General features: G+C 44.0%; 3 protein-coding genes across 14 annotated transcripts in view; 1 reads left to right on the top strand and 2 right to left on the bottom strand.

The window, feature by feature from the left end:
* LOC115650071 (serine/threonine-protein kinase PAK 6-like) overlaps window positions 1–9,195 on the top strand; it is an 87,762-nt gene extending 78,567 nt beyond the window's left edge. For all 6 annotated transcript variants that reach the window (XM_030559447.1, XM_030559446.1, XM_030559445.1 and 3 more), the window contains 6 exons: window positions 2,193–2,681; window positions 3,002–3,135; window positions 4,366–4,492; window positions 4,792–4,917; window positions 5,669–5,803; window positions 7,974–9,195. In XM_030559447.1, the coding sequence (XP_030415307.1) occupies window positions 2,193–2,681; window positions 3,002–3,135; window positions 4,366–4,492; window positions 4,792–4,917; window positions 5,669–5,803; window positions 7,974–8,141 (1,179 nt within the window). In that variant the 3' untranslated portion in view covers window positions 8,142–9,195. The remainder of the gene's footprint in view (window positions 1–2,192; window positions 2,682–3,001; window positions 3,136–4,365; window positions 4,493–4,791; window positions 4,918–5,668; window positions 5,804–7,973) is intronic.
* A 1,153-nt stretch (window positions 9,196–10,348) lies between these two features.
* On the bottom strand, window positions 10,349–13,091 carry SPR (sepiapterin reductase). Its single transcript, XM_030559451.1, has one exon. The coding sequence runs from the start codon at window positions 12,372–12,374 to the stop codon at window positions 11,559–11,561; it is 816 nt and encodes a 271-aa protein (XP_030415311.1). The 5' UTR covers window positions 12,375–13,091; the 3' UTR covers window positions 10,349–11,558.
* An 8,422-nt stretch (window positions 13,092–21,513) lies between these two features.
* Window positions 21,514–26,479, bottom strand: part of PLCB2 (phospholipase C beta 2) — a 70,870-nt gene continuing 65,904 nt past the window's right edge. For all 7 annotated transcript variants that reach the window (XM_030559454.1, XM_030559455.1, XM_030559456.1 and 4 more), the window contains 3 exons: window positions 26,186–26,243; window positions 24,820–24,906; window positions 21,514–24,088 (listed from right to left, as the gene is read on the bottom strand). In XM_030559454.1, coding sequence (XP_030415314.1) covers window positions 23,798–24,088; window positions 24,820–24,906; window positions 26,186–26,243 — 436 coding nt within the window. In that variant the 3' untranslated portion in view covers window positions 21,514–23,797. The remainder of the gene's footprint in view (window positions 24,089–24,819; window positions 24,907–26,185; window positions 26,244–26,479) is intronic.

The following is a 26,479-nucleotide window of genomic DNA, read 5'->3' on the forward strand; positions in this document are numbered from 1 at the left end:
TTCTCTGTGCCTCACTCTGTCTCTTTACAGAACTCTCTGTCTCTGGGCCTGTTTCTTTCTCATTTTGTGCACAAGTCTCTCTGCCTGTCTGTGAGTGGCACTGAAAGCAAAACAGATCTTCATCTGGTGTAAGTCAAACTAGCGCCACTGAAGTAAATAGAGCTATGCTGATTTACATCAGCTGAAGATCTGGCCCTAAGCCTCTGTAAGGAATGACCATGTCTGCCCTCCCCTGTAGCAAGAAAAAGGACCTGTCTGAGATACCTTGCTCTATATTCTCACAGAAGTGTGTGTGTGTGTGGAAGTGGGGAAAAATAACATGTACACAGGGAAATGTGTAACCCTGGACAGACTGACCTGGGAACACAGTTGGATAAAAATGGGGATAGGTATGCCTAGACAAACAGACAGGGAACAATGTGTAAGGATGGAACAGTGTGTGCTTGTCATCCTCCACACAGATGGACCAGGGAACACCCACAGTTATCAACCTAGGAACGTGTGTATACATGGTGTGAGAGGGCTGGAGCAGGAAATGTCTTTGCATGTGGTTAGACAGACATGTATGAGCCTGTGTGCATGTAAAGGCCTTTTGTGCGCTTTAGGTTATATATAAAAAGAAAAACACCCCACTCCTTTTTTTGTGCAACAAAACAACAGTTCAGAAATAAATACCTTCCTGTCAGGAGCATGTCTGTGCTGGAATGCAGGGGTAGAGCTGCTATGGGAGAAGGAAGTCATTTCTAACAGGCAGTTACTTTTGTAAGTATTTGCGTTCTATTTGTGCCAATGACTTTATAGCCATGTTTGCACAAACGCGTATCTGTATATGAGTGCCTGATAATGAGTGAGTGTATGGAGATGTTACACGTCTATAGTTTTTATTGTCAACAGAAATCCTTAATACAAATTCAGGCTTATATAGTTAAGGTCTAGTTTAGTCTCTCTCTCAGTATCTCAAAAAGATTTCTGAAGTGAAGAATTCTCTCTACAGCAGTAACTATTATCTGCGCTTCCCTCTCCGCTTGCACCATCAGCTTCAACTCTCAATCTAAATAATGACAGATAAAGGTTTGTTCCCACTGAATATTTGTTTACCTATAAATTATAAATGATTGATTTGCTGCTGATTGGCAATGGAAAGTGTTTTGATTAAGCTCTTTCCGGTGAAGCTGATAGTGTGGAGTGTAGCTGGAACAGGTTCTCTCCTTTTGCAGCTGACCACACTTTATGCTGAATTTCACTTAGTCAACATCGCCTAGGTGAGCGCTGATGCTTAGATATCTTAAATTCTGTAGGATTTATCCTTTCTGGAGCTCTATCCATTTTATTAGTGTGAGTGAGAGTATGTGTATTCTGAAGCTCTTTCACTGCAAGCTGTGATCTTTTTAGCTCTCGTACCCTAAATAGGGTTGTGCCTATTTAGTACTTGAGTGGGAGGTCTCCAGAGAGAGTCCTGAGTACTGCAGGAAAGAGTGTTGGTAATTCAGATTCCTTTTGAGTCAGACCTGAACCAGTGGCATAGTAAGGTGTCACATGGCTCTGTGCTACTGGAGGTCTGACCTTTCCAATGAGACACTGCCCATTTACACTATTAAAATCCCATGGCACTTTTCCCAAAACAAAGCATGTTAACTCTGTTGTCTTGGCCAAATTCCAATTTGGGGAATTACATTCTGCCTACTTAAATCTCTCCCTGCACCCATAATTGAATACTTACATAGCACTTTTCATCCATCAACCTCAAGTGATTGACAAAGTGTGTACAACTCATTATCCCCCATTTTTACAGATGAAAAAAATGAGGCACAGATCATACCATATTTTTCAAAAGTGCCTAGTAATTTTGGGTGCCTCCATATTTGGGTGTCCAATTTAAGACACTTTCTAGGGGCCTGATTTTTTTTTTTCAGAATGTGCTTAGATCCTATCCTCTTAAACTCAGCCCCTTGAAGGTGTCTCAGGATGGACACCGAAATCCCTTGTTACTTTTGAAATTATCGGCCTGTGCGACTTGTCCCAAATCATCCTGTAGGTCAATGACAGAACAGGGAATAGCATCCAGCTCTCCTGACTCCTAATCTGGTGCACTATTCACTGGACCACACTGGCATAACATACTTCTGAGCTCTGCAGCCTTCTGTTTCTTACTAATCTAATCCACACTTTTTTTTTTAATCCACTCTTCTCAGTCTAATGCTTTCTTCAGGCCTCAGCAATGGGGTTCTCCACGCAGCCCTTCAACCAAAGCCCAGTCTCTTCCGCCTGATCAGCCAGCACCAGATTTAACCAGGATGATTTCAGAAGCTGGTACCCCCCAGAAGAGCCCAATTGAGAGGGCAACTACATTGCCACAGGGCAGGCCATCACCAGCAGGATCCCCCCGAAACAGACACACTCAGACCAGTTCCAGCAACCTTCACCTATCCCAAGACTCTTCCACTAAAGGACAGTTGGCCAATGAAGACCCTGCGGTCGTGACTCATGAGCAGTTCAAGGCCGCACTCCGAATGGTGGTGGACCAGGGTGATCCCCGGACATTGCTGGAGAACTATGTAAAGATTGGTGAAGGATCCACAGGCATTGTCTGCATCGCTCGTGAGAAGCATTCAGGGCGACAGGTGGCAGTAAAGATGATGGACCTGAGAAAGCAGCAGCGACGGGAACTTCTTTTTAATGAGGTGAGGATGGTAACAGGCGAGCAGTGGACTGTGCTTTCTGTAATGAAGCAAGGCCAGCAATAGGCTCATCTTTGTTTTTCATGGAGGAAAGATGGTAAGGAGATGAGGATAGTAAAAGGAGGAAAGAGAAGGACCATCTTCCTTTTTAATGAAGTGAGTCTGATAATAAGAATGAGAGGGGGCATGAGAGTGTTTCAGTGAGCCTACATCATGTGAGACAGAAAGACGAATGGAGCCCACCTAGATCTTTGGGGAAGGTTTTTGCTCTATGGTTATGGGTGGTGATCTTGTGTGGTGAAACATATTTCCTACTTTCTCAGGTGGTGATAATGAGAGACTATCAGCACGTCAATGTGGTGGAGATGTATAAAAGCTACCTGGTGGGAGAGGAACTCTGGGTGCTCATGGAATTTTTGCAGGGAGGAGCCCTCACTGACATTGTCTCTCAAATCAGGTATGAAGTACAAAGAAAAGAATTATGCTACCCGATAGGCAATAGCATGACTGTAAGACCTGCATCATGAAATTCATTTTTGTTCTCCAAAGATTTTATAATGATCATGATTGCAATGCCCTGTAACTGTCAAATTTTATAACTGAAGCCACCAATTCCTTTGCAATAAGTGGTGGTTCCTCTGACCTAGGAAGTGGGAAGCACCTAGGTTCATAAGGCCCAAAGCTTTCTCTGCTGGTGACCCAGTATTTGAAATATTGGACATATAAAAACTCTGTGCTTTAACTAGACTTGAGTGTAATATAATAGAACCTCAGAGTTACAAACTGACCGGTCAACCACACACCTCATTTGGAACTAGAAGCAATCAAGCAGCAGAGACCAAAAAAAAACCTATGTTAAACATAAACAAATAAAAAATAAAGTTTAAAAAAAATTTGACGAGGTAAGGAAACTTTCTGTGCTTGTGTGTGTGTGTGTGTGTGTAATATATTACACACACACACACACACCCCTATATATACATTAGGATGACCAGATAGCAAGTGTGAAAAATTAGGACAGAAGGTGGGGGGTAAAAGGAACCTGTATAAGAAAAAGTCCCTGATATCAGGACTGTCTCTATAAAATCAGGACATCTGGTCACCATAATATACATACACTGAGGATGTTGCCTGGGCCACTGCTGTGTTCTGACTGGGCCACAGGTTGAGAACCACTGGCTTAGCATACCAGCTTGGAATCTGAAGTTGGGGACACGGCTCTTGTTTAAATCTAAAATCTATTTTACAAACATGATTTGTCTGAATTTAATACTTGTGAAAGATTCTGAATTGTCAGCCCTTGACACAAAAATCTACTTATCAATACAACAGGGCAGCGGCAGTACAAGCTTTCCTACATTGCTCTGCTTCAACTCTGAGCTGAAGGAACCACATAGGGATGAATTATAAAGTAGTTGAGGCTCCAGGCTCATCTGCTTCTTGGCTTTTTTATTTATTTTTTTTTCAAAAATTACCCACAATGGTACAACTCATTTCCGATTGCACTCATGTTTTATTGTGATATGGACACTTAGTCATTGTGAACTAAAAGTAAACATCTTGAAAAATTACTGATAATAGAAAGGAAGTTGATTGAAGGGTCACACTGCACTTTTAGGAGATTGTTATTCATTTAACCTGTACAGTCAAATGTGAGGTAGCTTTATAATTCTGGGTTTTATTTCAGGCTAAATGAGGAACAAATTGCAACAGTGTGTGAGTCAGTGCTGCAAGCCCTTGCATACTTGCATTCCCAGGGCGTGATTCACAGAGACATTAAGAGCGACTCCATTCTCCTGACCCTCGATGGAAGGGTAGGCTTCCTCTGTTTAACTTCCTCAGTGTCCAACTCACCCAGGTTCTTGCTTTTGACCTTTCCCATCAGTCTCTCCTTCCCTTTCTCATTTTTCCTAGTCTCACCTTCTCTTTTATCTTCTGCTGCTGTAACCTTATTTAGTCTCCTACCCTTCTGTTTTTCTCGTCTTTTGCTTTTCTCTCTTTGTCTTATCCAGTCATCTTGCCTCTTTCCACTTGGTCTTTATCTTTGTCCCTTTGTCAACTCCCTTCTTTGTTAAAGATTCCAGTGATCTTCCTTCTTCCCCCTCTCACACAGGTGAAACTCTCAGATTTTGGCTTTTGCGCTCAGATCAGTAAAGATGTACCAAAAAGGAAGTCCCTGGTAGGAACTCCATACTGGATGGCTCCGGAGGTTATTTCAAGGGCCCCATACACTACTGAGGTAATCTACCGCTTTCCTAATGCAAGAGCTAGCAAATAACAGCCTGAGATATTACAGGGACTCACTGAGATAACAATCTGTTCCTCTTCTGAGGAGAAAGTTAGCGCCCATATCAACATAAATACAACTATGACAGAAAACTTGGTTACAACAGTTATTCCCTGACTAGTCTGCTAATATAAACAGGGTGTAACTAAATTTAAACTGTTACTGAATCTTGCTACAACCCTGCATGCATGGACAGACTCTAGCAAGGAGAAGCTTGGAACATGAATTGGAATCACTGAATTAATTTATCCTATTTTCCAGGAGGAGAGATGAGGGAAAGGGAACATTGACAAACATGCACATACATTTTTATGAAACAGCAGGGCAGGTGACAGATACCAGATTGATAAGCCTTTATTTATCCATACAACAGATAAACTGCATATTCATTGCTCAGACATCTCCAAACAACATCATCACTGTGTCTGAGTCCCAGCCTGGGAGGAGCAGCCTCTTAGGGAGGCCAGTCTCCATAGTCCATTCAGTCTTCACAATCTATGCTAAGACAGCATGCAAAGGGTCCAGTTAGTGCTAATCTGGTTTAATATTTCACTTTTTCAATAAGAACAAAGAGCTGTCTGAGATGTTATAGCACTTGTTTTAGAGATGCAACCTTTTCTTCACCCCCAAAGAGATCATGAGTAGAGAGCAGTCGACTACTGCTATTGACTGTGTTCACAGATGTAAAACTCTGCTGCTGCAGGTGGATATCTGGTCTCTAGGGATCATGGTGATAGAGATGGTGGATGGAGAACCCCCCTATTTCAGTGACTCACCAGTCCAAGCAATGAAAAGACTCCGTGACAATTCTCCTCCTAAACTGAAAAATTCTCACAAGGTCAGTATGTCTGCAGACACTTTGGCACCTGATGAATAATTGATTGCCATGTAGGGACTAAGTAGCTGAGGCCCAGATAGACTGTTTATTAATATATCACATCTGGCTATGGAATCTCAATCACACCAGAACATTGTTTCTTGGAAGGCACTTTCATTCCTGTTCTCTGGAGGCAACAGGCTGGTGGATTTATCTCAGAGCTTCCATGAAACTCAGTAGACACTACTCAAGTGTCTCTTTCAGCTCTCAATGCCATGGCAAGGTACTGACACCTAGTGGCTAGTGTGTAAACTATCCCTAGTAAAATGTCTTCGGTTATTGTAGAACTGCTTGCCTTATAGGATTAGATCAAATCCTGGTCCTGGCAAAGTCATGAGCAAAAATTTTGCTGAATTCAACAGGGCAAAGTCATCACAGTAGCAAATGCAAGGGTCCTTGCACCTGGTGTTTTGAAATCTTCCATTTTAATGGCTCTCAGTTGCAAAGCCACCTTCCATTTAAAAGAAAGGAATGATTCTAGGTAAATGATGGCTCATGCAATGAACTGCAGCCACTCAGATAATAAACCTACCTTGATTATTACTTATAGAAAATTAGCACTAATGTTCAGAAATAGTGATTTCCTCTTCAGTCACAAATTACATTTTTCTTTTTATTTCATTCCAGATGTTGGAAAAACCAAATCATTTTTATAGCTTTGTGAATTATCATGTTCTTCCTGTGTATCTGATCTTCACTACTAAAACTGAATTATTCCACTAAGAGTGCAATGTTAATTTAACAGGATAAAATGAGTAGAAATTGCTGTTGGTTTTTTTGTCTTTGCAATACTAATATTAAAATCTCAGGACCAGATTTTGGCCCCAGAGAATCCTTAGGTGACATAGAGCCAGTTCTGCCCTGCTCCCTGTGTATGCACTCCTTCCTCAGAGTGACCCATGGCTGATGAGGTGACCCCTTTGGGGCAATTATCAACCAGCACAATTTATAGCCTTTGAGTTCTCTAAATTATCTTGGGATGGGGGAGTGAATTGATTTACAGACCTTGGGACCAGAATGTGGACCATAAAAGTACCTATGATCAGCACTCCCTCCACCCATGTGACTTCAGCTCAGTTGCAACAGAGGATTCAGTGCTCCATTACTACAATTAACTGTTACTATGATCAACTAGTGCAGTACTGAGTTGACCAGATTAAGCAGAATTCACCTCTTCTTTCAAAATATAGACAGTTTTACAGACTTAGTACTAATGGCCAGATTCTGCCACCTGTATTTAGTTAAGTAATGCCTCACCCCTCAAGTAGCCCCAGTTAAGTCAGTGAAATTACTCATGCAATAAAGTACTACTTAATGCAAACAGGCCTGGCAGAATCTGGCTGTAAGTGAACTCAAACTGTGAAAATTATCCCTATACAAAAACAAATTTAATTAGTGACATTAAAATAGAGGTGTAAGTTGTGATTACTTGTTACCTACTTTTGATGTTGATATAGAGAAATAAATGTCCAGCATGTGACATTAGACATCCAGATCCCGTTGTTAATGGGAGCTGTACATACAACGTCCCATTAAAAATGATTAAAACATTGCAATGGTGTTCAGATCTAATGTTTTTAAGTATGTGCAGATTTACTCATCTTCAAATACCAGCTGTACCAGATTTCCACTCCAAACATTGGAGATTCATTCTGAATTTTTTTTAAATTTGCTGCCTTGGGCCATTTTCCCCAATCCCTCTCCGTGACCAGTAGGAACAAGGATTAATTTACTAAAATCTTAATTTCTGAAGGGACATTTATTGTCTCTTCAGAAAAAAAGAGTTCTGATGAGTTTTTTCTTGCAAACCACACACAGCAAAGAACAGAAAGATAGGCAAAAACTAACATAAATCCGGGGACAAGGAGAGACAATCCCATACTCCCCATTTGCCAACTCCAATAAAAATGATGACCTACAGTACACGAATGTGCAAATAGAGCACCTACTGTTAACATGAAGTACTGCAGAATATCCACAAGGGAGTCCTTCCCCCATTAAATTTTTGTTCGGGAACACCTGATTTTTCACTTAATCAAGCGCAGGAATCTTCTTTTTTTTAAACCTACTATTGTATAATCTTTGACCTGCCTCCATATGTCGCTTGACCTGATTGGTTCTTTTTCCACAGACTTCTCCAGTTCTGAGAGACTTCCTGGAACGGATGTTGACACGAGATCCCCTAGAAAGAGCAACAGCACAAGAGCTTCTGGATCACCCCTTCTTGCTCCAGACTGGACTTCCAGAGTGCCTAGTCCCCCTTATTCAGCAGTACAGGAAGCGCACCTCCACCTGCTGACCCTGCACATGGGGGAAAAGCCAGTATCCCAGCACTGGAAATGCAATTTCTCTACTGGAAATACTTGTTGTACTTGACCAAGACTCAAGCAGTGTCACTCTGCGAACAGTGCTTAGAACTTGTCAGTATTTTTTTTGGAAGGATGAATGTGAAAATTCCCCCCAGCCTTTAGCTGCTTCCCTTTTGCTGAAGACAATCAAGTCAGACCCATTATCTCTCAAGAACAAAACAGAGGCATTACATGGCTTCTGGAATCTCGTATTTCTCTTACAAGAATGGCATTTTAAAGATGTTTGAATTTGTATATTGAAGGGTCTGCAAACTCTGGAAAAGTTTTACTACTGGCTATCAAATTGGAACTATATTCCCCAAACAGAAATGTGATCTTTGTTTTTTAATATTAGTTGTACACTGGAGTCCTGAGCTGACCCAAGAGAAACTCATTTTGGGGCACCAGCCTTCTAAAAAATCCTATCTTTAACAATGCACAAGGATTTCAACGCTTTGAGATTCTTACTTTTTTATCTCATTCCACATGTGTGAACATCATTGGGCCTGAAAAAGCTACCTGGAGGGCAGATGGAAACCAACCAAACATACATTACAACTTCCTTCTTTGCATCAAACTGCTTCATTTCTATGGAGAATATATGTGGTTTAACAAGACAAAAAAGTGGTCTGTCTTGAGTCGACTGCATGATCTTAGATGTGTGGAGAGATGACGCTCCTTGGCACAGGCCTTCTCTAAGTGTGTGTGTCTCTCTCTCTCTCTCTCTCTTCTCTATAGAGAATGTACTGCCTGCCACCAGAATCCTATGGCTGAAGCTTCATAACATGTAACACCACTGCCTTCTCCAACACTGACTCAAATGCAAGGCAAAATGGTGTTCTCAGCAGGAAGGGTTTAAGAAAGCTTGAGGCAGGGTCTAGGTCCCCCTGGGTACATTGGATTCATATCAAGCAATGCTGCCTTGAAACAACTGCTAGGTAGCACTTTGTGCCATTGTGAATACTGTAACAGGCTCAATAAAATTAAGATGTCCTGTCAATTCCACTGGAAGATGTTTGTTTTCTTGGTGAGAATGTTTGGCTTCCACCTTTCATGTTTTGTTACAGTGAAGAGTGAGGAGGGGAGGGAGTGGTCCTGTGTGATTTGTTATTGGCATGTCCTTGCTGATATGTCTGAAGATTTCTGTTTGTCTAAGGAGCCCCTTCAATCTTTTTTTAAAGTAAATTTAGAATTTTGTATAAGCTCATTTATCAGTGAGATAGTCACGGTCATTTTGACTCCTGGGTCAGGTTTTAACATGTACAGTAATGTGTATAAAGTCATGCAGATATCTGGAACTTAGTCTTATCTGTGAAACTGGGATCCCATTTTGCAGCCAAATCATAAAGATCATAGAAATTAGGATTCTTTTAGGGCACCCCAACTGCCTAAAAAATTAACCTAATTATTGAATTAGGAGGTTTTTAGCCTCCTCTTTCCCTCTACCACTTTCCCTGTTATAGATCTTGCTATAGACTTTTAGCTGTAATAAATAACTTGAAATCATCTAGCCACCTGGATGAAACTTTGATGCAAAAAATTTCTGTATTTCCAGGTATCCTGTCTTTTTATGCAAAAGAGCAGAGCCTTTTTAAACAGGCTTATAATTTGAAACTGTCTATATTTGTGAATTGTTTGAACTTGTGTTTTAAAATAAAGTAGACCTTGAGCTATTCATTAAGCAGTTGCACTTCTCAGATCTTTTAAAAAGGTGCTTATAGTTTTAGGATGGAAGGAAGCAGGTAAGTGTTTGAGCCACAAGTCTGTTCTAAATACACTCACCTACTTTAGAGGGGATGATTTCATAACTAGGGGGGACCATAGCAAGAAAGCTGGAGCTTGAAAGGAGGGCTTGATGGGACACAGGTTGGAGAGTTCAAATTCCACAGTAGGATTTGAGCTGCAGCCCAATGCTGTCTAAAAAAAGGTAGAGGGAAGGGAGGCTGAACTTTTAGTAGGGCCACATGTTGACAGGACATGAAATCAAAGAACCCATTGCACTATTTGAAAAGATGAATTCCAGTTTCCGCCCTAAAACAAAACACAAAAGTTCTAATATTCAAGGCACCGTAAGCATCTGATTCTTGTTTATCTACACAGTTCTTGTATACATGCATCCCACTCATTGCTCTGTAAAGTAGGTGAGATACTATGAATGTGAGAAGCACAATATAATAAAATTTTATTCTGGTTTGTAAAAACTTAAAATCATAGTCTCTGGGTGCAATACCAACTTTCCCATTAATAAGGAAGCATCAAGCCAGAAGGACCAAGCACTCCCCACGATAAATCTGCTTATTGAATTTGTATTGCCGAAGCATCTACATGCTCTAGCTTCATTGTGGGCTAGGTGATGTACAAACATAACATATAGTCCCTACCCTGAACAACATACAGGGTAAGCCCTGGGTAACAGTTAGCCAGAAGAAACACAATTTGTCGCTTATGCAATACGTGTAGCTTTTAGCCGGTATTCCCTTGCAAACACAGGAGCCCTGGGGTGCATCGTGTTTCAAAGATGTACAAAGTTCATGCCCCGGGAATGGCCAGTCAACTTCCCCCCTTACTAAGAATGCTGCTGGGTTAACCAGACCTGCAACCTGCCATGAACATGGCCCGGCCCAGCCTACCCCCAGCACGCACGTGCTCCCCCTTTGCCGCGCGGACTGATACAAGAATAACCGCCAATAATCAATGACATTTCACTTGCCCGTTTAAACACCTACTCGCTCTGGCCCCGGCTCTGCCGAGCCGAGGTAACGCGACAGCGGGCGGGGCTCGGCGATCACCGCTGCAGGTAGCTGCGACCTTGCGAGGGCCGCCCAGGGAGGGTCCTGCCCAGCGCCGCCGGCGGCCGCCAAGCCCGAGACCCTGGCCCGGGCCTGGTCACTGCGCCCGGCGTAGCCCCCCCCCCCCGGGATGAGCCACCTCGCTACGACTGGGGCCGGACATTTGAGCATGCGCGGTAACATCTGCAGCAACGACCTTCACCGCTCGCGGCTCAACGGCTCCCCGCGCGGGGGGAGGGGTAGCCTGGGGCCCGAGCCACGTAGGCGGGGGAGACGCGCCGCCGGGCCGGGCAGGCAGCTGGGAGTGGGGGGAGCCCTGAGCGGCGGTTGCCAGGGTGACCGCGCTGTGTGCGCCGCCTCCCAACCCCGTGCTGCTGCCCCTGTGACCTGTCCGGGGAGTGCTGGCTCGGCAAGCCCAGTTACCACAGCTCCCCGGCCAAGGCCCCGCTTGGTGGGCGGTCCGCTGAAAGGAGAGTCACAGGCCAGCAGCTGGTTCCCTTCTGAAAGCCCAGGGCGTTTTATAGGAGCTGAGTTGCAGAAGCAGCGGCCGCGGCGTGGGGGGAGCAGCAGGCTGGCGGGTTAGATTTCATAGAAGTCTACGTGTGCCCCGGAGGCGAACGTGTCCTCCAGCAGCAGAGCCACTAGCTTCCGGGCGGACACGCCGCAGTCCAGCAGCTGCCCACTCTGCTTCATGCGCAGGAACTGCTGGCGCACGTCCGGGTCTCCGGACTTGGTGCGGGCCAGCTGCTGCATCTCCGTGTCCAGCGGCCCTGGGGCATAGCTGAGCACTCTAACCTCCGGGTTTTCAAGGGCCAGCACCTGGAACATCATGTCCCGCGAGGCCTTCCCAGTGCAGTACAACGTCCAGCTCTTGAAGGGCTTCAGGGCACACAGTGAGGAGATGTTCACAACAGTCTTGCACAAGCCAGGGTGCCCCGGGAAGGCCTTCAGGATGGAGGATGTGAGGCAGAGGGCCGAGGTGACATTGAAGGCAAAGTAGCTGTTGACTTCGGCTGGGCTGGTGAAATCCAGAAAGGATTTGGAGATGTCTCCAAGTGATCCCGCGTTGTTGATGACGAGGAGCCGCTCCAGATCAGCAGCTCCCGGCAGCTTGTCCTGGACTGCTTGCAGCACCAGCTGTAGCCCGTCCTCCGTGCCCAGATCAGCCTGCACGGAATGCACTTTCAAGCTGGGGAAACTGGCTCGCAACTCAGCCTCCAGCTCGGCCAAGCCCCCCTGCGATCGGGCCACCGGGATCAGGATGGAGCCAGTTTCCAGCCTCGGGGCCAGCAGCAGGGCCAGGCTCCGGCCGAAGCCCCGGGATGCCCCAGTGAGGATGCAGGCGGCCTTGCCCAAGGAGAGCTGCCTTTTCCCGGCTCTCTCTCCAGCTGCCATTTGCTCACTCTGGCTGCCTGGCCTGCAGCTAGAGAGAGGGCGGGGCTGGGGCTGGCTGAATAGTCCAAAGGGCCGGTTTTAGGCACCATGTGATTCCTCCTGCAGTCAGCTGCACCGCACGTTCTGAGAATCACACTTTAAAATTCAAGTCCAGGCCGCTTTCGCAGCTGACAGTTGCTGCTCAGAAAGAGCCCGGATTGGTGCCGCCGCTGCATCTGCAGAAGCTGATTGGTCCATTCCCCTGCAACCTGGGTTCCGGCCCTGGCAAGGGGGTCCCGCAGGGAGTCACTGACTGACGGCTGGCACTGGGTTCTGGGCTTGCGCCTACCACTGTGAGAGCCAGTGACACTGCCCCTCACCTCCAGTGAGTATCCATGCCACAGCAACACCATCCAGCACCCCCTAGGTAACCCAGTGTGCACACACGCCTCCAGCACCCCCAACCATACCCCCTTCCAGCTCCCTCTTCCCCAGTGTCCTCTTTTGGGGAACCTGAAATATGGTTACCCTCTTCCCTGGGCGGGTGATGCCAGGCCAGAGTCCTACCATTCCCCTGGGAACTGACCCCTGACCCCGCCTTTCTTAGCTGAACTGGCCAGGAGTCCCACTGACCTGTGCTGGTGCCTGCCCACTGGGGGCCCTACACCCACCACACACACACACATATACTAATAACACTGGCCTACAATTTTTGAGAAGTCGTCTGCTTCAGAGATAAAATGTGATATTTATTATGTATTTTGATGTGCTGAATTCAAATATGACAATTAAAACAACTGATTGGCTACTGTTTCTAAGATATTTAAGTTTTTACATTTTATGTCTAGGTATATTGTGTAGATAGTAGAGTTTTAATCATAAATTGAAAACCTAGGTCTTTTCATGTGTTTATGGTTGCTTTACATGATAATATTTCACCTGTCCTGTTTATGTGACACTTTAAAAATCAGCAAAAGGGTTATATAAATAAAATTTATTATGAAACAAAAGGCAAAAAACTATTATGTACACAGTTTAGTCCTACTCAGTGTCTACTCGGCGCTTCTTGGCTTGTCTCTTGTATTCATTAAATGGAGCATCTCTTGTCACTGTCCAGCAATAGTCTGCAAACACTGATGGGCTCCATTTGCCCTGATAACCTGCCAGGAGATTCCACTGCTGTAGTCTGGAGCCCAACAGCTCTGCCTTACTCTTGGGTAGTTCCAAATCCCTGACAAGGTCATTCAGTTCACCTTGTGTTATGAGGTGTGGTTCAGAGGAGGAGGATGGGGGAAAATGTGGGTCCTGTGACATTGATGGTTCAGGACCAGAAGTTTCATCCTCTTCCTCTTCCTCGTCTGACTCAAGTGAGAATGATTCTGGTGCATCAGGAACCGGCAGTCCTTCTCCGTGGGGTACTGGGCGTATAGCTGATGGAATGTTTGGATAATGCACAGTCCACTTTTTCTTCTTTGACACACCTTTCCCAACTGGAGGCACCATGCGGAAGTAACAATTGCTGGTCTGATCTGTTGGCTCTCTCCAAATCATTGGCACTACAAAAGGCATAGATTTCCTTTTCATGTTCAACCACTGGCTCTCATTATCCTGGGGCTTACATATCTCCCACCTATCACTCTCCTGCAGCCCTTTGGCCATGCTATGTCACAATGCTTATAAATGATGGCTGGAAAGCTAGCCCACTGGGGGCCCTAAAGACGAATATTTTGTTCATTTTATATATATAGGGTTATATATAGTTGTTCATTTTAAAACTGTGAAGATGCTTCTACAGAAGGCTTCTATGGAAGCCTTAAGTCACTGCCTGCCTAGAGAATGACAACAGAAATAAGGCTAAATCAGCAAATTACATGCATTTTCTCGGTATTTGCTTCTGAATTTTTGGTTGACTGCATATGCATAAAGATGTGTATCTCTTTATCACAGTGATGGTCATTGCTAAATGAAGCTGGTTAGCTTCAGGCTTCCAGCTAATGTCTGTAAAGTGCTTTGAAAATGTGAAGTGGCAGTGCAAATAATAAAGATAACAATACCAATGCACTGTAAAGGGAGCTGCTCCTTCCCAGCCAGCTCTTGGGTGGGAAAGGAAGGAGCAGACCAACCTCTAGCTCCTTCTCTGAACAGAGTGTAGGGAGAGACTGATCTTGAGCCAAGCCTCCCACCTGAAGGAGTCATCCTTATTGGGCAGTTTTCTCCTGCACTTCAATGCCGAACTGCCACTAGGGAGCCTGCATATGAAAACTGGAGACTAGGAGACAAGTCCCCCACACTGTGTCACTTGTTTAGAATTTACCTTTTGAAAAAGTCCATATTCTGGTCTCTTGCACAGAGTAGTAAAGAGAATATGAGCATGAAGAGAATCTAAAAATTTTCTAAAGATCTAGGCCCAGCTATATACTATGTAAAATAGGCTTTTACTTAGTCTTATCTTGGTTATCAGTAATTTCTCTTTTTCCATCACCAGCCTCAAGAAAGCCAACTGCCATTCCACCTTGCGCTATAATCTCATCAGATATCCTACACCAGCATTTCTCAAATGTGGCCACCAGGGGCTTTTCTTTCCGCCACAGCAATCTGGGCTGTGATGGCAGGGGGGTGGGGTGGGAGGAAGTAGTCTCCCCCCCCCCCTTGCTCATGGATGCTCTACCTTGGTGTTGATTGCTGAGGCTGCCAGCAGGGGTTGGGTCCTACCCCCCCCTCTGGAGACACCTGAGGCACAACCTGCAGGAGCAGGCAGCTGGTGAGTTCCCCACTATCCCAGGGATGGTTGGGCTCAGGCTTTGGGCTTCCACTCTGGGGTGGTGGGGCAGCAGGCTCCTGCTGAGGGGCTTTGCGCTCCGGCTGTGCAGTGGCAGGCCCCAGGCTCTGGCCATGGACCTTCGGGCTCTGGCTGCAGGAGTTGGGCTCTAGACGCTTGCTACCTCTCCTGACCCCCCATCCAGTCTTTGTCTCCAGTCTTTGCAAGGATGAGTAAGTCTGCTGTGAAAAATGCTACTTGTGTGTTTGTTAACATCACTTTTCACAACTGATTTACTAGCTAGCAATAAATACATTACAATGGTTTGGACTTGTGTATATACGTATTTATTTTTTTCCTAATGCTAATTAAATATTTTAGGAAAAAGTGTGAGCGTGTGAGCCATCGCCACACTCTGAGGCCCCCACCAAAAAACTGTCCTGAGAACCCCTGTACACTACGGAGGGTCTGGGCTGGTCTGTATACTTGGATAGAGCTGCAAGAATGCTGCAGGAATAAGTGGTGTTAGCAATTCAGAAGATGGTATTATTTCCACAGAATCTTTTGAAACTGTGTCCTGTGATACTATGGGACACTGTGCTGCTAATGGTATCACCTCTCAGAGAGGGCATAAAAGAAAATTCCTTGTCACTTATAATAATTAAAGTTTGTATAGCACTTTTTACACAAGTAGATCTATTAGCCTATGTCCTGGCTGCATCCCACTTGGCTAATTTCAATTGGAGACGCATTACCAGATAGAATACTATAAAATGCCTAGTCACAATGGTAGCTAGGTTGCTTTACTTTTCTCCCTAAGAACTGTTATATGGTGTTGCTGACGCAGAATGTATTTTGCATTCTGCCTCAGATGTAGTGTCATGTTAATAATAAGCAAGTGATCCTAATATACACAGTCTGCCAAGCGCATTTGGATCTTTTTGGAAGAGGGATGCAACAGTGTACCTTAAATGCATTCCCTGTGTTTCATCCAGCTCTCTGTATAACCTGGCTGTCAGGGAAGCTATGTTGCTGCTTCATTTTATGACTGAAGTTGCACAGTAGAAACTTGTGCAGTGCAGTGACATGAGTCATGCTCTTGTTTTTTCTCTGCTTTTGAAAAGGGCTATTTGTATCCCATAACATTAAACATAACTCCTAAAATTACTTCCTCATATATCACTGAGCAGTCATATCCTCCTTCAGCCTTGATTGTTTGGAAAGGCAGAAAGCTCCTCCTTCAAGAAAGCTCAGCGAGACAGGCTGTGGCAAGGAGCAGAATAATACCAAAGAAAATTTGTCATTTTCCCTAGTGTTGCCACTCCAGCAGAATGTCATCGCCAGCCTTGTATCAACTTGTCAAGGAATTAATAAGCAACTTGGATATGATGACTAATGGAATTAAATGAAAAGCAGAGGAGGGTATTGGCTACATGTTTCGACCATGCAACTTTACCCTTAGAAATCTTGCAGCTAATTTCAGGGCTCCATGTGAATAGTATTGTGGAAACTGTACTAATGATAAGGTGTGGTTGGGGAACACTGTCAGTGTAGTTGGAAAGATCCCTGGGACTGATGGTGAAGAGAATGGAAAGTCTCTCAGGGACCAGCAGGTAGTTCTGTTTTGTTCTATTCACTTTTGTCTTGAAAGACAAAAAAAGAAGAGTTGCTGCCCCTCCTGTACTGTTCTGGCTCTTCGTGTATGTGAGTGACGTTGGCCCGTACAAAGGACAAGTGACCTGCTGCTTCTGCTAGCTTAGGAATTAGTTCTCCTTTAGTTCATGGGGTAGAAGCTTGTATTTTGACAACTGAAGGGCCAGTGTTCCAGTCCTGGCTTCTCACTCTTGTGCGTCTATAGATGTGGATTTATTACCCTCTGTTCTTCCATCTCATGAATGGTACAGGAGTGAGAGCTCTAAAGTAAAACTGCTAATCTGTGGCATGCTTAGTAAATCTGGCCTGTCTCTTGTGGCAGTCCCATTGTTTACCGGTGGAATTCTCCATTTCCAGGTCTAGCCCCAGATGTAGAGGGCAGAGGACTAATTAACATGTTCCTAATTTCAAAACAACTGATGCTCTCAGATTGAGCTGATTTTTGAGTGAAAATAATAAACTGCTTCCTGGCTCTAGCTCCACTCCACTGAGGTGTGCCTTAGGTCCTCAAGCCTCAGTGGTTGAGTGAGGTTCCAGCAGATGAGAGGGAAATCGTTCCAGAAAAGCAAAGGAATTGGTCTGACTGGAAAGCAATGATGTTACTGCTTTATTTATATTAACATGAGGTACCAACCATGGATTGTGAAAAGCACTGGTCTCAGGAGGAGTAGAGCTATTATTATTATTATTATTTATTATTATTATTACTTGTAGTGCCTGGAGGTCCACTCTGATGGAGGAGTCTGCTAAGCCACTATGATGCAGCATGAAGGGATAATAAATATGTGATACGTACCTACATTGGCATCAGATGTGCTTTGTAATTCGGGGCGGGGGGGGGGGGGGAAGAGAAGGCAGCAACAGAGAAATCCAATTCCAGTCTTTCCCAGCAGCTATTCCTGTGAACTAGTGATGCAGAGAACGTTGGAGTAAAGCAGAGAAAATGGAGTAAAATACTGAGTTTATTGACGTAGTGTTGATAATCAATGTTCCAACATATGGAATCAGCTAAAATGTTTCTTTTGTGAACTCCCTTACTGAATAGCTGTGACCCAGGTGCACAGCTCCCTATGACAGTGCAGTCAGAGGTGGATCCCCACTGCTCATTCTGACAGAAAATTCATCTTCATCCAGGTCAATGTTTATTGGCTCAGTTCTCTGGAGTGCTCCAATCAGCATATAAGAGCAGTCTGTTTTTAGTATTCCCATACCAGGTTAGTCTATGAATTGTATTTGTATGTGTATGAAGTATAGGAAGACACAGATTGGGGTTAGCATAGTAGGATCTGCCACAGAACATTTAGCTTCAAGATATCTGTATTTAGCTATGCAGCTATTACATCTGAGAGAACAGGAGGCACCTCTCACATACACTGTCACAGCATGGGCCTCAGTTATCTTAGCGCCGCCAAACTTCTTGTTACCCCCAGAGTGTATGTATATGAGTTGGGGAGGGGGGCGCAGTTTAATGTGTATAAAAGTATTTAAACCTACGTTCATTTGGACAGCTGAATACGACTTCGTGAATGCCCCACTGCACCATATTTTGATATCTAACAGTGCAATGCAGACAATGCTGGTTAGTCATATGTAAGTTCTAGTTATAATCAGGGATTTGGAACAATCACATTTTTCAATTGTTCCGCTCTGGGCATAAAATCTACTGGTCCACGCTGCAGCTCCGGGCTCTGCTCTAAAGCCCTGGTTATAATGACAAAACTCCTTTGGTTAATAAATATATAGTTTTTTTAAAAATCAGACAATACTGGTGGCTGGTTGTTTTTATTTGAAAACATTTTTAAAAAGTAAGCACAAGCTTACAATTTCATGTTGACTTGCACATTTAGTACATAGTTCTAATGAGCAGCCAATAATTAGTATTATAAATTAAAATATATACATATAAATGAGATGCTAATAACAAATACCTATTACTATTGGGGAAAAAAGGCAGCAAGGTTTGGAGTTTGTGCACATTACAGATTTTGTCAATGTATCTGATTAAAAAGTAGCCATGTCTCTGTAAGTGACATAAGTATAATTATTTTAATACCCATAAGTTTTATGGCTAACCTAGCTCATGATTTACTAAGCTGTTTATTAACAAATTGGATCAATAATTATGCCATCTTTACAAGCCAATAAAGAAAGTCAGAATTCATTTAGTTTATTCACAATATCAGTACAGTGAGATCTTAGCGTGGTGCATTATATTTGTTGGCTGAGATGTTTGGCTATGGCACAAGGCCTGTTTTAATGGCCCAGACAATTTTTCTCTACATATTTGGGCCTGCAAACCAAAAATTCTGCCTTCCACAGCCCACTTTGGCTTGAGGGCTGTTGATGTTCATGAACTGGACCATGCAATGGACATATTTTCAGCCTAGCACAATTTAGTGTTTTGAAAAACAAATGATTTTGGCCAGTGATGCAGCTACATTTTTAGGTGAGTTCAGTTAGTTCCTGAACGTGCATGGGAGCTGGTTCTGTGATGAATGAGGTGCTGGTTCTGGGCGGGCCTAGCTGTGATCCAGGGAAGGGACCATGAAGACTTTAAACAAGGTTTGGTTTTTGCTGCTGCTGAGCTGACAGTAGCTGTACATGTATCTAACGTGCACACATATATCAAGTAGCTGGTCATGAACATGGGAAACAGCAGTGATTTCAGCGTAGTTTATACCAACTTTTTTTCCAACTTCTTCAGTCTACTTTTGTTTGATATGAACTGTGACGAAGTAAACTGAGTTGGGTTTCGTTAAGCTTTGGTACTGGCCAACTGCAGCACATTTCCAGATTCACCCATGATTAGTATTGCTGCTACAGTCATTTCTGTAGGCACATCAATAGAAAGATCCTTCCGTCTCTTGGGACTCCCTTTTTTTGGTATAACTAGAGATGAACCCAAGAGGCAGAATTTGGATCCAGATAATGAAAATCCTTCAAGTTCTGGGATGCCCTCTCCAGCTGGAACTGCCTTTTTTAATTAAATATAACTGTGCGTCTTTGTTGGAGTTCTCTCGTTACTCAGGTTCATGAGAAGGAAGCAAGAAAAAGAGTAGGTGAGGATAACCCTGGACCCTTGATTTAAGGGTCAAGAATGACATTCTGGTGGTATAAATTGCTTTGATGTAAACAGAGTTATCAATAGAGTGTGGAAGTCAGTGGACCACTGCTATCTGGGAAGGATTACATGCCTGAGAAACATACTACATTAAGAATAGCCTTCCACTTAACTAAAACTTTATTTAAGAAATGCACAGTGGGGGCAGCATCTCAGCCAGCAACATGGAAAATAACAGAGCTGTGAACATATATAACTGAGGACAATGGAAGCTTAATGTTCTCGTTGTCACACACCTGTACTGTCGTCTATTCCATTCCCACTAGTTTGCCCCACACTCAAGAAAAAAGTGTGTCAGAAGTTTTATAGAAATGTTTTATTTTCCAGAAAATAAATATGTCACAAATTTACTATACACAATCCCACTCCTGTTATTTAATAATATCAATGCACATCTCATGCAAATGCAGTGCTATAGAGAAGGTACATTATCTCCCTTACCCAGCCATTAAACCAGATTTAGAACTTCTCTGTAGTATCAAATCTGAGCTAATTTCATGTCCATCTACATTTTGTAATGCATTCATCACGGGAGTATCCAGTATAATAACCACCATTTTCTGTATAACCACTAAAACGAAGCCTGCCTCTCCAAACAAGATACAGATCCGGAGAGAACATTTCTACAAAGCAACAGTGTAGAAATGTTGTTGTGGGATAGCACTTGGTGTCATTAAAAAAAAAACAGAACATGGGGAAAAGTAGCAGTCCTACAGAAACAGTATGTGAAAGTGTATGCTTGTCCCACTTCCTTTCATTAAGTCTCACTGTTTCCAAATGAATGACTTGCGGGGCTGAATGACTTCTCAAGAGATAAATGCAGTAGCATTAACACGTTATCATGTAATAATGTAAAGATTATTGCTTCCAATAGCATCAGCTGCACTGCTTTCACAAGATAACGTGTAGCAAATCAGCAGTGTTCATAAATCCCACTTCATTGCTGTACGGAGCAGGAAAAGAATTGGCGGCAAGCATGCAGAAATCCTGGAAACAGCCATTGTAGAACTGGCATTAGGGTTATTTGCTAGCACTGTCCCAGTCCCTGGTGTAGGGGTTGTGTCGGCAAAGAGGGGGCATGACAAGCGTGCACTGAACTATGCTATTCTATGCTTTCCAGCATCCAGAGGCTGAGGAGGTTGCTCGAATTTACACTGAGGACCAGGCAGGGCCTTGAACAGTCGTAGAATACAGGGCATGCAAAGGTCACCTTCCACACATTCCCCCCTCCCCCTCCTCCTGCCCCACGCGCAGAAATGAGTAACTGGGAATATGGCCCATGATGTTTGGTTTTGTTTACCGTATGCTAGAAAGCTTTGTATTACCTAGGGGTGAAAGTAACTTAAAGAACTTACTGGTACGCTGGAGTCCTGAGCGGGGGTGTGGCCTCAAGCAGAAGAGGTGTGGGCTCAACCAGAAGAGGTGGGGCCTTTCAAGATTTAAAGGCCCTGGGGCTCCGGCTGTGGCTGGGAGCCCCAGGCCCTTTAAATCATCCTGGAGCTACCAGCTACAGAGGCAGCTGTGAGCCCTGGGGCTCAGGGGTGAATTAAAAGGCCCGGGGCTCCAGCTGCCACAGAGCTCAGGCCCTTTAAATCACTGCGGGAGCCCTGCTGCTGCTACCCTGGGGCAGCAGGGCTTGGGTGGGGATTTAAAGGGCCCGGTGCTCCTGCCACTGCAGGGAGCCCTGGGCCCTTTAAATCCCTGACGGAGCCTGGCTGCCGGGACCCTGGGGCTCTGGCAGCTGGGATTGGGCAGGGATTTAAAAGGCTTGGTGCTTCTGCCACTGTGGGGTAGTGGTGGCGGGGCTCTGGCAGCAATTTAAAGGACCAGAGGCTCTGGCCGCTGCAGGGAGCCCCAGGCCCTTTAAAGCGCTGCTGGAGCTCCGGCAGTGGGGCTTGGGCGGTGCTTTAAAGGGACCAGGACTCCCTGCAGGGCCCAGAGCCTCTGGCCCTTTAAATCACTGCCGGAGCCCTGCAGCTGCTATCCCTCAGTGCTTCGGCTGCCAGAACTCCGGCGGTTATTTAAAGGGCCCAGGGCTCCCTGCAGCAGCTGGAGCTCTGGGCCCTTTAAATCATCGCCAGAGAAGCCGGTCTGGTCCAGCACAGTGCAGCGGCTCTTGCCGGTATGCCATACCATACCAGACTGGCTTACTTTCATCTTTGGGTATTACCCAAGAGCAGCAGCAGCAAATGGACACCAGGTCTCAGACAATCTAAGGGTCACATACTCCCATTTCCAGTCAAAAATGCAGGAAGTCTTAAGATCAGAACTAACATACTTCAGAATTAAGCTGTGTAACTGAAGATGTGTATTATGCCCTTCAGTCTGCAATTACAGTTAGAAATAACTACTGAGGAAGTCAGGAATCTGCAGCTACTGTAGGGAAGACTCTACAGACTGCACTGTTACACATAGTGCATGGCAGCATGTGTGCCAAAGTGTAAACAGCATAAAAAACCTCCTCGAGCCCCTAGCAAGCTGAGATAAAGGCCACAAACCTCCTGTGTAGCGTATGTACTGAAGGAGTTTCTCTTCCCTTATTCCTCCCACACTGTATATGTCTTCAGACTGCACCGCCTGCAGGAGAGTTTGCCGAGCTTTTGTTCTAATACATTGGTACAGACGCATAGTGAATAGGAGGTTTTAGCTTGCGCACAGAATTTTGAGGCAGGTTTTGAAACAAATTGCTGTACGTTTTGGTAGGCCAGCCAAGGGAACAGGTGGCCTTATGTTATGAGGAACATTCATGGAAACGCTGTTTATTTACCCTTAAAATAAATTAAGTTTTCAAAATTGTGACTATATGCTTCTATAAGGGCCCCAAATGTGGAGTTATCATAGCTTCATTAGAGAATCTTGATGGGGCTCTGTAGAAAACTTTATGGAATGTCCACAGAGAATTGGACAGGAGTTCTTTAGGTTATTGTATAGTAATAAATGGGAGAAATTGTGCATTTCTCGGCATAATTTCTACAGGTATTAGAAAGCCCTTACAGATTTTCTGTCTATACATTCTATGAGGGGTCAACCCAAGTCTAAATGGGTCCCATAAAACCTGTCTGTAGAACCACCAGCTTCCAAAAGATACAGCAGAAGTGAAAAGTAGTCACTAGGAAAAAGAAGACATTTTAAAAAAATCTAGAAAACTGATCATAGAGTACTCTCTTTCCATTTCCTAGGGGTTTTTTTCCACTGCAATTTATCTAAAATCTTGTGTGAACACCAACTTAATGCCCTTTGAGATTCTTCTTTCCTCTGCCAATAGGAGAAATCCATGGAGACAGCACTAGTCTGTTTGAGAGAGGGAAAATGTTGCACTAATGGCATGAGGTTTTTTAAAGTGACATTCCAACTCGCTTCTAGTTTGTGGAAGGGCCTCCTATAAACAGACCAAATTTGATGAAATCTGAGATAATGAAGACAAGCAAGCTGTGTCAGAATTGCCAGTCATGAAGCCACTAATGCTCCTGAAATACCTGCTGCTAATGTCACACCCCCACAGCCCAGTCCCTCTCACAGCCTGCAAAGAAATCTTCCACTCCACACTCACACCTTTGACCCTCCCCAAAATGCTTTGCGGTGCTTGCAACAGCGTTAGCAATATGCAGTGCAGATCTGCCTTCCCAGGGGACCCCCAGAGGGAGGGAGCCTTGGTAGTGTGACACTAAACTGGAGAGGAAGGTAAAGTGTTTCCTACAGACCAAACCTCCCATCTACGGGTGATCCCATAAAATCTCTTCTCTTCCATATTTTGAAAGACAGCGAAGAAAGTAGTAAGTTTCTGGTGAACTTCCCTGGCTGGGTAGTCTTCTGAGTAGATTAAGTTTATTTCATGTCCATAGCTTTACTGTAGCCCCTATTAATGTTTGAAATAAGCTTCCAGAAGCAGAATAAGGTTAGGAGAAGCATCTCTCATAATCTGCTTTCCCGATATTGGTCAGACAACTCAACTTTTTGGGTCTGAGCTATGGAGGTCTCAGGCCTGGATGTCTCAAGCCCTGATATCTCAGTTACAGGTACCTTTCCTTCTGATTGGTCCTTATAGCCTTGTTTTTCTTCACTGCTAGTGTTCAGGGCTTCTTCCTTCTTGATATTAGCCTCCAGAGGGAAGCAGACCTTCACACAGTTCCTTACCAAATCTTGTACCTCCATGCTAAGAATTTTCATTTTCTCCTCATACTCTGCCAAGGCCTCCTTCTGGAGCTGCAAATAGGAAAAAAAAATCAGTCACTCAGTAAATGAGAGGCATGTGTCCTGGTGTCACACTTGGAACACAGAAGAAGCAATGTAAAGTTCGTTCCAAACTGGGTTTTTATAGAATTCTTAATTTGAAAAGTGAATTTAGTGCTGTTGAGAGGGCTGGGATTTTAGCAGTGGAGGCTGAAATTCTTTAATCACAGAACACATACATTAAGGCAGTGACTGTGTAAACTTCTCATCAGAGTCCCACCATGTCTCAATCCTGTTTTGGGAGGCTCATCTTATGACGGGAGAGGGCAATTTATTGTCCATAGCTGAGGCAATCTTGGCCTCTCTGGTGGGGACTGTAATAGGGGTGCCAGTTATAATTGTATTTTTTATATTTGTACCATAGTCTGCTGAAAAATTGAACTGTGATCACTAACTCACTTCACATTGGCCATCAAGAAGCATTCCAGATAGTAATAATTTTTGGTCTCTATCAACTTGCATAGGTTGACATTGATGCAGTGACCTAGAGATAAGCTTCATGTTCTCCAAATCATACCATTTCTGTATAACTTGTATGGGATGTGTCTGAAGTGGAGACTAATCATATGCGATATGTGTACATGGAACTGATACTATACAGGGTGGTGTTATCAGAAGGGAGTTCATAAAGAGGACTGGCTTTCACATTAAGTCCTGGATTTACTGTACAGAGTGACCATACTAAATCCTGGATTCTTCTTTACCTGGCTTTCTTTCTCCTTGATCTGTTCTAAACAACCTGCCTGCTTCTCTTCCAGTTTCTCCAGATACTTGGTCATCTTTTCTGTCATCTTCAAGGAATAAAAAAACAAATTTAAGTTTTAAAAGAGACATTTCTTAGCGGAGCTGTATAAACATTGCAGAGAAAGTTCAGTATGGCCAAAGCTGTATGTAACATGCTTATAAAGTGTGTGTCACATCCCTGTCTAGCTCTACTATTTGGAGTTACTCCATTAGTGCTCAAGGTGCTGTGTTCAAAAGCTGATGATGACCTACAGTGGTGGGGAGATTATTGCATGAACACACAATATATATCATGGCTGGATGTGCTCATCACAACTGATGCTCCTCCACATACTGTAGGAAGTGTGCTCAGAAGAGCCCCATGTTTGCAAAGATTTTCACACATGCTTAACTTTAAGCACATGAATAATCCCAGCAATACTGGGACATAAAGCCATGTCTCTGAATAGCCATGCTAGATAATTCTTACCCTGCAGCATCCTGCTAGGTGGATTTACAGAACCCTGAACAAAAGAACATAAGAACGGACGTACTGGGTCAGACCAAAGGTCCATCTAGCCCAGTATCTGTCTACCGACAGTGGCCAATGCCAAGTGCTCCAGAGGGAGTGAACCTAACAGGCAATGGTCAAGTGATCTCTCTCCTGCCATCCATCTCCACCCTCTGACAAACAGAGGCTAGGGACACCATTCCTTACCCATCCTGGCTAATAGCCATTTATGGACTTAACCATCATGAATTTATCCAGTTCTCTTTTAAACGCTGTGATAGTCCTAGTCTTCACAACCTCCTCAGCTAAGGAGTTCCAGAAGTTGACTGTGCTCTGCGTGAAGAAGAACTTCCTTTTGTTTGTTTTAAACCTGCTGCCTATTAATTTCATTTGGTGACCCCTAGTTCTTGTATTATGGGAATAAGTAAATAACTTTTCCTTATCCACTTTCTCTACATCACTCATGATTTTATATACCTCTATCATATCCCCCCTTAGTCTCCTCTTTTCCAAGCTGAAGAGTCCTAGCCTCTTTAATCTCTCTTTAATCTCTCCTAACCCTGGAGAAATCTCTTTTTTGTGATGCACTGTCTCCAGCTGGAAGGACCTACAATCCTTAGCAAGATTATAGCTGTCATCACACTATCACAGAAAGCATAGTCACTAAAGATTTGGATCTGCATATACCTTGAGGATCCAGTGCAGCAGGACTATATACTTAAGAGAGCTCAATGTTTGCACAAACCAGTGACGCGCACACAGTATGTACACAAGACAACAAATACCACCTTGGAGAGAACAAAGATGTTGCAGAAGGTTTCCACGGAGACACTTACCAGTTTGACCATCTGCACCACTTCCTGAATGTGTGAATTATTAATTTCTCTCTTTAATCTTTAAAAACACAACAACAGCAGATATTAGTAAAAACAAATCCTGTCTATCTGTTATCTTTATCCAAGGCACCAGTTAATCAATGTCAGTAAAATTACCATAAATTCTCATGTTTAAGATAGGGTTCATATAGAAAGACTGAATTGTATTTATAACCAGGAAGGATATTACATTGTATATAAATGTGTAGCGTAGGTAAGGAATGTTAGGCAAAGGCTGCATTCCCAGCCTTCATC

Source organism: Gopherus evgoodei, chromosome 4, assembly GCF_007399415.2.
Source record: "Gopherus evgoodei ecotype Sinaloan lineage chromosome 4, rGopEvg1_v1.p, whole genome shotgun sequence".
In the NCBI taxonomy this organism is placed as follows: Eukaryota; Metazoa; Chordata; order Testudines; family Testudinidae; genus Gopherus; species Gopherus evgoodei.

What these genes read in the sequence shown, in the direction of transcription:
- SPR (XM_030559451.1), bottom strand. Translation starts at nt 12,374, where the DNA reads ATGGCAGCTGGAGAGAGAGCCGGGAAAAGGCAGCTCTCCTTGGGCAAG.